Source organism: Lampris incognitus, chromosome 18 (genome assembly GCF_029633865.1).
Source record: "Lampris incognitus isolate fLamInc1 chromosome 18, fLamInc1.hap2, whole genome shotgun sequence".
Classification (NCBI taxonomy): Eukaryota; Metazoa; Chordata; class Actinopteri; order Lampriformes; family Lampridae; genus Lampris; species Lampris incognitus.
The window spans coordinates 39,608,630-39,623,280 of NC_079228.1; the positions used below are offsets into that span (position 1 = coordinate 39,608,630).

The 14,651-nt window shown below is 48.1% G+C and overlaps 1 protein-coding gene across 1 annotated transcript in view; it reads right to left on the reverse strand.

Moving 5' to 3' along the window:
- Window positions 1-14,651, reverse strand: part of grin2da (glutamate receptor, ionotropic, N-methyl D-aspartate 2D, a) — a 48,292-nt gene that overhangs the window by 14,333 nt on the left and 19,308 nt on the right. The window contains exons 3-4 of the mRNA XM_056298066.1: window positions 13,750-13,811; window positions 10,213-10,383 (exon numbers count right to left, since the gene is read on the reverse strand). Coding sequence (XP_056154041.1) covers window positions 10,213-10,383; window positions 13,750-13,811 — 233 coding nt within the window. The remainder of the gene's footprint in view (window positions 1-10,212; window positions 10,384-13,749; window positions 13,812-14,651) is intronic.

A 14,651-nucleotide genomic window follows, 5' to 3' on the forward strand; every position in this document is an offset into this window, starting at 1 on the left:
CAAGCAGCCACATTCTTTCCCTTATGTTGCTTGATTTACACCCAGTTGTAGACAGATGGGCTCCAATTAGCGGCTAAGTACGCCGGGCAGAGGAGGCCGTGTAAATCAGAGAGACTTTATTATCTCCTCTACATGTCGGTAACTCATAACAGCCTTCCACATCAGTCGCATCTTCATGACAAATGAGCCCAGCCTCCCGTAAAGTGTTTGTCCCCCGCCTGGACGGGGGTCTGATGGACACCCGACTGCCCTGTACATGCAACGCTCTGTGAAATTAAAACCTGTGCCCCATGGGGACTGGACTGGGGCTGAGTCCAGTGACACAGACCAGTTGGGCAACAGTGATATATATTTCATTGCGGTCGAACACACAGGCCCATCCAGACATGTCTGGACTGTGTCTTGAGTGTCCTCAGGTTGGACAGGAGGGATGGTAATCACACTTTTTTTAGTTATTAAGTGTAATCAAAAACAAGAGATTGTACTGTTATCACATCTTCTTCTCTGATTCGGTGATATTCCTTTTACGATCATTTGCTCACTAAATCCAGTCGAGGGACAGGGAGGACTGGACGCTGTACATATCATGTGCCAGTCCATCACCGGACATGAACACGGACACATTCCCATCTAGAGGCATATTTAGTTGGTCTTTAATCCATCCAATACTGACATGCATGGACTGGATGGTGGGACGACCACACAGGATGCTGAGAAACCCAACATCAAGCAGAAAACACAAAACCCTCACACAGAAAAGGGTCGGCTCAAATCCACCACCTCTTTCCTGTGGGACGGTACTGACAACTACGTCATCTTCCTGCCATCCATCCATCCAATTCAGGGCTGTGGTGGTTTGGACTGTATGGCTTTGGTCAAAAAGGCCAGGGGAGGGCGGTGTGGTGGTCTGTTCTGTTGCCTACCAACACGGGGATCGCTGGTTTGAATCCCCGTGTTATCTCCGGCTTGGTCGGGCGTCCCTACAGACACAATTGGCCGTGTCTGTGGGTGGGAAGCCGGATGTGGGTGTGTGTCCTGGTCGCTGCGCTAGCGCCTCCTCTGGTCAGTCGGGGCGCCTGTTCGGGGGGGAGGGGGAACAGGGGGGAATAGCCTGATCCTCTCATGTCCTACGTCCCCCTGGTGAAACTCCTCACTGTCAGGTGAAAAGAAGCGGCTGGCGATTAGAGGAGGCACGTGGTAGTCTGCAGCCCTCCCCGGCTTGGCAGAGGGGTTGGAGCACCGACCGGGACAGCTCGGCGGGGGGGGGGGATCCCTCCCCCCCTAAACAAGGCCAGGAGACACACTGGACAGATTACCAGTCCAACACATGACCCCCCCCCCCATGGACCATTTAGAGACTCCAGTTCACCTTACGTGTATGCGTTGGGACTGTTCTCCCACGTGAACAATGGAAACATGTAAACTCCACACAGATCAAATCCATGAGCCACTCGTTACGAGTGCTGACCACTGAATTATCATATTTCCCATTGTTGGATGTAATTTCTTTACACTTATCCAGTACAAACAACCTACCAACACATGAAAATGAGCCCTCCTCTTGGCCTGGTCAGGATTCAAACATGCTGGCATATCCCTTGCAACCATCCACTCCGTCCAACATGCCACCTGGTCCCCACGTCACAAGTCTTCCTCCTCTACATCTTTCCTCTTCTCTCCTCTTCTGTGGCTTTGGTCTTCATCCTCTCTCTCAGGGTCCCTCATGTGTAGTCCCGGGGCCCGGGGGGGTTAACTTGACTGGATGGCCTCTGCTTATGGCTTGAGAGAAATAACACCACCATGACGGATCACCGTGATCTCAGCCCTGTGGGCTCAGCTGGGCTCCGAGCCAAAGACAGCTGCCATTGTTCATCTCATTCTCCCTCCCCTCCGATTCCTCTTCTTTAACCTGGTCCTCTCTCCAACAGGATGCACACCGAGTATCTCTGCTTTAATATCAACAATACTCTAAGAGTAATGAGAATATTTTTTAAACGGAAGGGTATTTTGTGGGCAGCGCAGTGGCGCAGTGGTTAGCGCGGTCGCCTCACAGAAAGAAGGTGCTGGGTTCGAGCCCCGGGGTAGTCCTCTGTGTGGAGTTTGCATGTTCTCCCTGTGTCTGTGTGGGTTTCCTCCAGGGGCTCCGGTTTCCTCCCGCAGTCCAAAGACATGTAGGTCAGATGAATCAGCCATATTAAATTGTCCCTAGGTATGAATGTGTGTGTGTGTGTGTCGACCCTGTGTGATGGCCTGGCGGCCTGTCCAGGGTGTCTCCCCGCCTGCCGCCCAGTGACTTCTGGGATAGGCTTCAGCATCCCCGCAACCCCGAGAGCTTGATAAGCGGTTCGGATAATGGATGGATGGTATTTTGCTACTTTTCAACAAACGGCTAGAACTGCTGAAGTGTGTCTAGAAAACACATCCGAGGCATGTTTTCCACCAAAGGTTGTAAAAACTAGTTTGTTTTCCACTGCTCCACACCCTCTTCTAACAAAACAGGTCGTTAAAGGGGTCATTAACATATTAACAGAATTATTCATGAACGGCTATTCTGATTGGCTGATGGTATTGCCTGGCCCGCCCCCTCCTTTGATAGAAACAGTGGCTGCCCAACTAGAAGCTACCTTGCTCCTGACATGGGCAGACTTGTACAAAGTCTTGGTTGACTGTTTCACGATGTGACGTCACTCTGAGGGACAATTCTGGCTGGTTTGCTCAAATACTGCTACTTTAGCACATCATAAAAGCAGTGGAAAAGATGTATTTAAATGGTTGTGAAAGCATAAAAATGGTGACAGCAAAATCCACCCCAAGGCCCGACCACACACACACACACACACACACACACATTCATACCTGGGGACAATTCAGTATGGCCGATTCACCTGACCTTCATGAAACCGGAGCACCCGGAGGAAACCCACGCAGACACGAGGAGAACATCCAAACTCCACACAGAGGACGACCCGGGTCCACCCCCAAGGTTGGACTACCCCGGGGCTTGAACCCAGGACCATCTTGCTGCGAGGCGACCGCGCTGACTACTGCGCCACCGTGCCGCCAGGAAATATGTTATGTTTGCTTTAAATAGTAGGCAAAGTGGCACTTTTACGTTAAAAAGAGCATCTGTTCATTTATTTTTAGTTATTTTATTATTAATGTTTGAGTTGAAAATGTTGGTTTTGCAAATAAGGCAAAACACAAAGAAAGCAGCTATACAGACAGTATGTATATGTTTGTTTAAAATAGACGAAGTAATGCTCTTGCTTTTGAAAGAATATTTGTTGATTTCATATATCATCAAATCTCTGAATGGAAGAAAATTACAGTTTGCAAATAAAGCAAAATGCAGAGAGAACACTGGAAATGACAATGTGCAAAACAAATCTAACAGAAACCGAAACCGTGACCCAAAAACCGCAATACAATCCGAACTGTGGGCTTGTTGAACCGTTTGACCCCTAGCGGCTACGTGCTAGCAGCCTCATCTAGCTCACGCGCTAGTCCTCATCTAGCTCACGTGCTAGCCCTCATCTAGATCACGTGCTAGCCCTCATCTAGCTCACGCGCTAGCCCTCATCTAGCTCACGCGTTAGCCCTCATCTAGCTCACGCGCTAGCCCTCATCTAGCTCACGCGGTAGTCTTCATCTAGCTCACGCGCTAGCCCTAATCTAGCTCACGCGCTAGCCCTCATCTAGCTCACGCGCTAGCCCTCATCTAGCTCACGCGCTAGCCCTCATCTAGCTCACGCGCTAGCCCTCATCTAGCTCACGCGTTAGCCCTCATCTAGCTCACGCGCTAGTCCTCATCTAGCTCACGCGCTAGCCCTCATCTAGCTCACACGTTAGCCCTCATCTAGCTCACACGCTAGCCCTCATCTAGCTTACATGCTAGTCCTCTTCCAGCTCACGCGCTAGCCCTCATCCAGCTCAGAATATATCCAGCTAAATGTGGCCCACTTTTAGACCAAACTGTTTAATTAACTATTACATAATCAAAATGCCCAAATGACTTTAGCTGTCTAATTTATAAAAAAACAAGCACCTTTTATGTGCTAGAGTTCTTTTCGTGGCTATTTAACAAGATTTAGCCTAGCTGTGCTGTGTAGGCTGAATCTGGTTGAAAAGGGAAAGTTCAGTAAGTCTTAGTCTAAATAGCCACGACTAAAACAAACGCAATTTAGAGGTTATATTATGCTTTTTGAGTTTTTCCCTTTCCTTTAGTGCAGCGTTTCCCAACCCAGTCCTCAAGGACCCCCTATCCTGCAGATTTTCATTGTAACCCTGCATAGGTAGCCCTGCTTGTACTTACTCAACCAATCATCTCACAGCACTTAATTATGCAAGGTGTGCAACATCTGACATAATTCATTGCTGATTGGTTGAAAAACTACAAACAGGTACCTATTCAGGGTTGCAAAGAAAATCTGCAGGATAGGGGTTCCTTGAGGACTGGGTTGGGAAACACTGCTTTAGTGTGTTATATAGCTGGAGGTGCATGTAAGACCAAAGTCCACACTACAGGAAGTTATTCTCTCTGACAGAAAACACTGCCCCTGAACTGCCTGAAATGCCTCATTGTTGTCTAGCCTTTTCTTCCGCTACTTATCTGCCTCTATCTTAATGCCCGCCTAGAGGCTAGTCTGGCATGCCCTAGAACAAAGCTCGGTGGAATGGTGGCCGGGAAGAGTTTGGTTAGTGCATATCGCCATGTTGAGAAGACGCAATGAGGAATCAGTGGTTAAAATTCCTTTTTAACACTATTCCTCAGCTGTAAAACCCCTTTTTATTTGCCCCCTTCATTTTACCAAGGACGGCTTCCTGAACCGGGCACAGCTCAGTGCTGGATGTTCGACACGGTTATTCAACCGAGTCATCACTTGTAGAATAAACAGGTGCCAGTGGTGCCACTTAACTTCAACAGGACATGCAGGGAGCCCGACCTAACTCTGCTGGGCCACCTGAGCGATTTTCCTGTGTCCTGCAAATTCTCTCAAGACCGCTACACAAAATAATACACATGCGACAAGTCTCTGAAACATTTTCAACAGTTTTGCTGGATACTTCTTTAAGGTGGCCCTGTGATGGCCTGGCGGCCTGTCCAGGGTGTCTCCCCACCTGCTGCCCAACGACTGCTGGGATAGGCTCCAGCATCCCTGCGACCCTGATTGGGATAAGCGGTTTGGATAATGGGTGGATGGATTACTCCTGAAAGATGGGGCAGTTCCTCCTGATGGGCTAATCTCAAGATTCAGGATCACAGCCTGTAAGTATGCTTTATTAGGTGTGGATTTGTTATGCTTAAAACAAACAATGTCGTTACTACCGAGTGTTCAAGTGCGGAGTTGTTGGTTGTAGTTAAATTCCTCTCAAGCTGTCCACCCAGTGCAACAGCTAGCTAACGTTGTAGTGTTCAAACGGTTTTGCTAATCAGCTGTAGGCCCACTTTTACCTACAATTGTGCTGAAATATGGCGATGGTGTTTTAATCACAAGATCTTGAAGAGCGTTCAAGTGTTGGGATGGACTTGTGATTACAAGGTGTACTGTCCACTTTAATCTGGCTAAGCTGATCATAACCCCGGTGTTTTTCTGCTCTGGAGGTTGACATAGCTAATGTGCTTTATTAGTTGTAACTGTTACGCTCTTCACTTGAGCCACTGTTCTCCTTTCACAGCACGGCCCACACTCCTGGCATATCCAGGGTACAACACACGGCGAGATGACAACCCTGACCTTCCTTCCTTAAGAGCCCCAGCACAAGCTGACAAAGCTGTGACAGGCAAGATGCCAGTAACGCCTGTATGGGGAGGATCGGACCCTCTTTTATGCTGTTTTTTTTTGTGGACCCGCCCCCCTTTTTTTCCCTCTCCAATTGTATCCGGCCAATTACCCCACTCTTCTGAGCCACCCTGGTCTCTGCTCCACCCCCTCCGCTAATCCGGGGAGGGCTGCAGACTACCACGTCTCCTCCGATACATGCGGAGTCGCCAGCTGCTTCTTTTCACCTGACAGTGAGGAGTTTCGCCAGGGGGACGTAGCACTTGGGAGGATCATGCTATTCCCTCCAGTTCCCCCTCCCCCCGAACAGGCACCCTGACTGACCAGGGGTCTCAATTATAAAACAGTGCATAGGATCCTTACTAAAAGTGTACGTGCACACAAAAGGCGAAAATGGCGTGCACCAAAAAAAAAAAATTTTTTTTAAAATCAGACTTACATGTGTGACAGGCATCATTATACAATCTGGCTTCAAGTTACCACCTCCCCATCTGTGTCTACGAACAGCTGCGCACATTCTCCCATCAAGTCTGTTTTGATAGAGCACACATTTTGTGCGGGAAGTGGCGTACACCTCTTTCAGGCTCCGCTTTGTGCATACGCCACGGTTATAAATGAGACCCCAGAGGAGGCGCTAGTGCGGCAACCAGGACACATACCCACATCCGGTTTCCCACCCGCAGACACGGCCAATTGTGTCTGTAGGGACGCCCGACCAAGCCGGAGGTAACACGGGGATTTGAACCGGCGATCCCTGTATTGGTAGGCAACGGAACAGACCACTATGCTACCTGGTATTATAAACACATTTATTTATTTATTTATTTTTGTTTTACTAGTCTTTTATCTATGAAGGCTTCAAGATCTGTCTCCGCAGATGAGAAGCACGACACAATCTCAACTTTTGTTATTATTGCACTATTAGGGTTCCCGTTAAATGTTAAATACTGTGTTTGCTGTGCATATATCTATGTATCTAGGTATAGCTACGCATTTCTTTCTTACATTTGCTAAAAATAAAGTTATTTTGACGAAAACTTCTGTTTCTCATGTCTCCGTTAGTTCTGTGGGTCTTGTGGTATATCGAAACCTCAGTGTTCTGCTCTTATTTTACACAGTTGTATCTCAGTAACGACTTACTCTGGTTCTGCTCTGTGCCTCAAAGGTCCACAGTCAGCTGTGTAAATGTTCTGAATGTTCTGCAGGATGTGGGGACTCGAACAGTTAGGCTCTAGGCCTGCATGGTGTAGCATGCATGTAGGAGGGACTGGAACCTGCCTCACTCATCTTACGACCCGATAAGGAAAACGGGACACTGACTTACAAGAAATAACGTTTTGTAATAAAGCAAGTAATTATTCAGGAGACTGCAGAGAACAGATACTGATCCAGGAAGGACTGGTGTTTCACTGCCACACTTTTATTTCAAATAAAACGGTGTTATCACAGGACACAACAAAACACACAGGTTACTTTTACATAATTACAGCCAGGAGGTGATAAAAAATGGTGCTACATTTTTGCACAATGCTTACAGCAAACATGAGAGCTAAGCTAAGAAAGTACTAGCGATTTTTACTGTATTCAACACAGAAATCTGTCCTCTCAAAATCCGCTGTACTCTCAGCAGCTAATGTCACGAATCAAAACGCGTTTATTTTTTTTGTTTTTGGATCTCCCCAGCCCCCTTTTCTCCCCAGTTGTATCCGGCCAATTACCCCACTCTTCTGAGCTGCCCCGGTCTCTGCTCCACCCCCTCTGCCGATCCGGGGAGGGCTGCAGACTACCACATGCCTCCTCCGATCCATGTGGAGTCACCAGCCACTTCTTTTCACCTGACAGTGGAGTTTCACCAGGGAGACGTAGCACGAGGGAGGATCACACTATTCCCCCCAGTTCCCCCTCCCCCCCGAACAGGGGCCCCGACCGACCGGAGGAGGCGCTTAGTGCAGCGACCAGGACACATACCCACAATCCGGCTTCCCACCCTCAGACACGGCCAATTGTGTCTGTAGGGACACCTGACCAAGCCAGAGGCAACACGGGGATTCGAACTGGCGATCTCCATGTTGGCAGGCAACGGAACAGACCGCCACACTACCTGGACGCCCACACAGTTGGATTTTAACAGGGAACACATGTTAGTAGCTAAATATTAATCAGGATAACTTTGGTAGCATTTCCCCACATCAGCAATGTTAGCTTGATTCTTAGCTACCTGGATAAAAAAGGAGTTGTGCGTTTTACACCATTGCATATGCTGTTAGTTGTGTTACTTTTGGTGTTTCCAGCTAGCTAGCTACATAATGTAGTAATTGAGTATACTAACTGTTAGCTACCTTTTGTATTTCTTTGCAGCAGACATTTTCAGCTTCGCTGGGCATTCTGGTGCAGTTTCCACGAGGGCACCTAATTAAAAAATGTAAAGATACACACTTCAGTCACCGTGACGCAGAGAGAGTACACCGTTATACAGCTGAAATATAAGAGAGCGACAAAATGAAAACTTACCACTGTGCAACGTCTTGCTCCAGTCTTGGTCGCAAAGGTGGTTTGGGTCGATCGTGTTTGTTCTGTCTGACTTTTGTGTTTCAAGATCAGACTCGGGCTCAAATAGCGGCGGCTGAACCGAGGCCTGTTACCATGGCTACAGCGCTGTTTTCAGCTGTTCGGGAAGCCTCTGCAGCTGACATCCGGTTCTGGTAAGGGACGTGACATTTCTGACATGCTCCGAGGGGCTGGCCAGTCACCACAGAGAGGCTCTAAGGGGTCGGCGCTTGAAGAGACAGGCGCCACGGCAGCCCATTTCAGGCTGAGTGAGCCGCAGGTGCTGCACACGCAGCCTGCACAGCTGCAGCTGGGTGCTTTTTGACTGTAAAAACATGTAAATCGAGCACGCAAGTTTGGGTACTACTGTCAAATGATTACTGAACTGGCCCGAGTCCCTTCCAATATGTTTTAGCGATCTCAATCACGTCTTGTGATGGGTATCAGCTCTACAACGGGTTACCTGTAAGAGCTAAACTAGCTTAAACATTGATTAAAGTATCAGTTGCCCCACTTTCATAGTGTGTTACATCCCAAAATATGCAACAATGTAGCTTATGTTCACCTGTTAGTGTCTGAACAATCGGTTAACTTTATTTACTATCAACATAATAACCACCTGTCCCAAATGTGGGTGGCATGATGGCGCAGCGGGTAGCACGGTCGCTTCACAGAAAGAAGGTCCTGGGTTCGAGCCCCGGGGTAGTCCAACCTTGGGGGTCGTCCCGGGTCATCCTCTGGGTGGAGTTTGCATGTTCTCCCCGTGTCTGTGTGGGTTTCCTCCGGGGGCTCCGGTTTCCTCCCACAGTCCAAAGGTCAGGTGAATCGGCCGTACTAAATTGCCCCTAAGTGTGAATGTGTGTGTGTGTGTGATGGACTGGCGGACTGTCCAGGGTGTCTCCCCACCTGCCGCCCAATGGCTGCTGGGATAGGCTCCAGCCTCCCCGCAACCCTGAGAGCAGGATAAGTGGTTTGGATAATGGATGGGTGGATGGATGGATGTCCCAAATGAGACAGTGAGGAGCAGCGGTGCTCGGTGGTTAACAGCACGGGCCACGGCCCACGAGAGCAGGCTACTGAAAACACTTTCATATATCCCCCAGTTGTGTGTGATGAATACATGTGTGTAGAGAACAGTCTAACCCACTGCTGTGAACATCTAATGGTGAGTAAAGAAACCTAGTTTTGCAGCATCAAGCTGTGTGTGTGTGTGTGTGTATGTGTGTGTACTCATCTAAGCTACGTTAGTGGTATGACCAACAATGTGTTAATATCCTGCATGTGTCCCTACCAATGCTGACACCAAACCTACGCCCTTGAGATGCAAATGTTTGTAATGAGACAACAAAAATGAAAACGCAGAACTGGGAACCCGGCACAACGTGGCCTCTTTAAAGTTTCTAGCACGACATCTGGATTTATGCTGTGTATCCTCAACAGTTACAGTTGTTTGGGGGATACATAACTGTAATAATTCATCAGTTTGGTGTAAAAGTGGGCCACATTTTGCCGGACATATTCCGAGCTAGCTGAGCGCTAACACGTAGCTGCCGTGTTGAAGTCGGGTCTCGTGCTCAGCGGGATGTTTCGTAGACTATGTAACCCCCCCCCCCCCGTCCCGGTCTGCTCATTTTCTTGGTAAATTAACTCTTAACTTTCGTACCTGCTCCATTTTTATGTTGATCCTTTAATTTCTTTTAATTCATTGTTTTAATCCTTCCATATTCTTCTTGTTATTTACTGTTTCATCTTGTTCTGCATCTTTTTTAACATCTTTAAGTAAAGCACTCTGCACCGCCTTCATGTGGGAAATGTGCAGTATGAAATAAACTAGATTTGCCTCGCCAGTTTTCCCCTCCCCTCCCCACTTCCGTCTTTTCCTCACCCTGCTCAGAGCGAGGAGGAAGTCCATTCCACCAGAGCGGCTCATGCAGTGCCGTAGTTTCCAGTAGACCAGGTGCTCCCAGGCGAAGACCAGCAGGCTGAGGCCCATGGCCACCAGCAGCATGTAGAAGACGCCCGCCATGTTGTCGATATCCAGCTTACTGCTCATGACCTGCAGAGAGACAGGCAAGGCCAGAGGAGGAGGTAAAGAAAGAGGACGAGGTAGAGGAGAGGTAATAAGGAGAAGACGAGGAGCGAGGGAGACAGAGGGACTTGTCGATGGGATGGGAGGACATTAGAAGTACAAGGCATTTATTACCTACCACCGGGGGGGCAATTTGTCTCATGGACAGCAGATAAAAAGTTAATTACAGCTGCCAGCACAGTAGACGACACTCTGCCTCCACCGGACGTCACAGCATCCATTCAGGTGACATTTTATCGCCGCTGAGCTAACACCGGTGATTCAGACGACTAAAACCTGCCAGTCACAGAAAATAACCCAGCTCTATATCAATCTGTCTTTTCTCGAACCCTCGCCGGACGCATCTGATGTCATTTCCTTCAGCTGAAGTACGACTCCTAAACAAATGAACGCCATAAACAGAGGTCCTTAAGTTAACTGGCTGGTGGAACTGCATCGACCCGGTCTCACAGGCAACATGTTCATATACAGTGTATGTGCAGTTCCCAAAATACACCGACCCCCAACGTTGGTCACAGCAATACGACGCATGTAAAGTCGTCTTGTGGGGCCATGTGTGACAACACCACTTCATAATGATAATACACAATTATACTGACATCCATCTGGCTTGATGAGACTACATGTTAACATGTCAAATCACAGTCTGTCACATGCATTTCAACACATAAATGAACGAGGATGTTTTCCAGGACATCCACTCTGATACTATTAGATGAGAAATGGTTACATTAAGGTATCATATTAGAGATGGTTACATATTAGAGATGGTTACATTGAGGTTTGGTGCGGTTACGGTCAGAATCTGGTCAACTGGGGCCTCGCGTATCAGTCGTTACTATGGGCAAATTTGTTCTTACACACCCATGGGATTTTTTAGCCCTCACGATTGTCTGACAGCCAGTAGCAAAGCATGATGGTTATTTGTAATTCCTCCCCCCTAACATCTATTGTCTACCTCTTGCAACGAGCAATCACCCAGGCCTGCAAAGACATCAGTGTTAGCCAACCGGTGTCTAAATTCAGGGGTTAGCAGGTTCTACACTGGTCTCTGAGACAAACTTCAGGGCTAAAAAATCCCATGGGTGTGTAAGAACAAATCTGCCAATAGTAATGACTGATACACGAGGCCCCTGGTCTTTCAGCATTATAATCCTCGTTGACGGTAAACTGAGGTTAAAAGTAAATCTGAGTCGATGTCCTGATATGTTGACAAGCGACATATTTGGGGACCTGCAAATAAGTTGTCTACCAAGGGTTTTTATTGTGAGACTGAGCTCAATGAACATTTGGACCCACCAGGTGAGGAACCGAGTGATGGGCGCCATTTTGAAGCCCCGGGATTCGTTGCGGTGAGCAGCAAATTGAACCAGTGTCTAACAGTGTGAAAGCAGCAGTGTGTGAACAGCTGGTGAAACGAACATCTGTGTGACTCGGATTCGCTCTCTCTGCTCATTTTCGTGTGAAATTTGTTTTCCCTCAAGGAAACACAAGGAGAATGAATACCAAAGTACTTGCGAGTACGGATGGGCTTCATTAAGATTTTAAGGGTACTACTACTCTTACTGCTTACTGATGCTGCCGGTCCACCCGGTGCTGTGACGGTACTCCTGTCGGTTCTTTTTATCATTTTTTTCAGAGAAAAAAAACAAAACAAACTGAAAACAGAATTAACATTGCTGTGTTTTCTCATGTCTGGACAGAGCGTTACTTCTAACCATTCACCATGTGTGAATAATTTCGTGGATGGCCATCTGAGGTGGATGGGGCAACAAGAGGAACTAGGAGCGAGGCAGTTGAAAACTGCATTCCTCCACCTGTATCTGATGCCCTTACGCTGCATGTTTGGAAAGGCTGCTTGTGTTTCCACCCTTACATGCAAAAGACTGCATGGACTCTGGTGAAGTAAAACCAGACTTTTCTCTCTCCTCTATCATTTCTGCCTTGTCTGGCTTTATTTCTTTTTAAAGCACTTTGTAACATAGTTTCAGAATAGTGCTATATAATAAAGTTACTATTATTATGGTTTATTTTATTTTGATATACTTTATTGATCCCTGTGGGTAAATTCCTCTCTGCATTTAACCCATCCCAGCTGTGCAGCACCTGGAGACCAACTCCAGCTCGTCTTGCCATGCCTTGCTCAGGGGCACAGACAGGAGTGCTAACCCTAACATGCATGTCTTTTTGATGGTGGGGGAAACCGGAGCCCCCGGAGAAAACCCGTCGCAGACACGGGGGGAACATGCAAACGCCACACAAAGGACGACCTGGGATGACCCCCAAGGTTGGACAACCCAGGGGTTCAAACCCAGGACCCAGCATTATTACTAAGAGCAAGCTGCGTGCTGGCCCCGCCCCTCGCCTTGCGCATACGACAGGCTCCGAGAGAGACGGATGTCTTCTGGATGGGGAAGAGTGAAAATGCATCACAGACACACGTCTTCATCTTATTACAAACGAGAGACGGAGCTGGTGCAGGATAAAGTTTATGCAGCCTGAATAAACAGTATATTAATTTTTCTTAATTTCTACAAGTACCGATGGCAGAACCGTTAACGTCGGAGCTTATCAAAACTACAGTCTTTAATAATTCAGCACCGGTGCCTGTTTAGTACTGGGTTTCAGTACCCATCCCGACCTGTGATTATTGATACTGATCACTGAAACCAATATTGATACTTATCAATATAGACTTTTGCTACCAAGTACTGGGATCCACAAAGTACTGATGTTACAGAGGTCTTGAGATTGTTTCATTCATCTGGGTTTCCCAGAGTCACTCGTAGGTCTCAGACTTGCGTTTTGCATGTTACTGAGCTCCTCGTTAGTATTTAACATCATTTAGAGGTAGGAAACGACACCGTGAGAGTAAATCACCCAGTAACATGCAAACACCACAAGTCAATAATGAAAAACACCAGCGCTGTAAAGCCATGAGCTCTGCAGACTCCAGCCGTGACTTGGCAGGATGATACAGCTGCCTGGCAGCACCGCCGCTGCACCGGACACCAACCTTCTGTCTCTTTTAAACGCCGCACAAACACAGGACCAACAGCTGTTTCTACGTCAGCTTCCTCTCCTGCACATTCTGTGAACATTATATATGCAAGTCCACCAACGTCGGGCTGTGTAGTTTTCCCACAATGCAAAGGAATGATTCGCTTAATAAATTAATTTAAAAAAAAAACAAACTCAATAATCGTTCAGCTTGTCCCATCAGCCCGCTCTGGTGGCCATGTGAAAGGCAGTGTGGCGAGTTAAGTTTGAGTTGTGAAGACAAGAGGGAGACACCGGCCGGCAGAGGCGAGGTGTTGGACATCACGAGCGTACCTCGATCTTATCGTTGTGGCAGATGCCTGACAGCCACAGACGCTCCAACATGTCAATCTCATCTGTCAGAGGAAGACAAGAAAGGGGGTTGGGGGGGAGGGGGAACAAGAGGAGGAGGTGACGGGGGGAGAGAGATGAAAGAAGGTGTGGAGGAAGGAAAGACAAGTCAGAATCAGGTTGACGGGTCGGGTATATTCTGCAAACACAAGGGATCCGAGCTTGAACATGAAACACGTGAGACACACCAGACGTTATAACGGACAACGTCAGTGCTGAGAGGCTGACTGGGCCACATGACAGTACGTTTTTTATTCACAGTCCAGAGGGACATTTAAGGTGAATGTAAAGGTCCGGTCACAGGTGTGCGTTATTTCAACACTTGGGGACGTGACCGGGGTTCGAACCCCGGGGTAGTCCACCCTTGGGGGTGGTCCCGGGTCGTCCTCTGTGTGGAGTTTGCATGTTCTCCCCGTGTCTGTGTGGGTTTCCTCCGGGGGTCCGGTTTCCTCCCACAGTCCAAAGACATGTAGGTCAGCTGAATCAGCCATATTAAATTGTCCCTAGGTGTGAATGTGTGTATGTGTGTGTGTGGGCCCTGTGATGGTCTGGTGGCCTGTCCAGGGTGTCTCCCCGCCTGCCGCCCAATGACTGCTGGGATAGACTCCAGCATCCCCGCGACCCCGATTAGGATAAGTGGATTGGCTAACGGATGGGTTGATGGATGGGACGTGACGCTTCACAATAACGAACTCTTGAAGGACACGCCCAGGAAATAAACTACACCGTACCTTGACAAATGACTGACAAGAGCACTCATCACCTCCTGCCTAAACACTTCCTGCACCTGACTGGATGAGCGTTCCACCCCCTTGACTGTCCTCGCTTTTTGCTTTCGGTTTTCA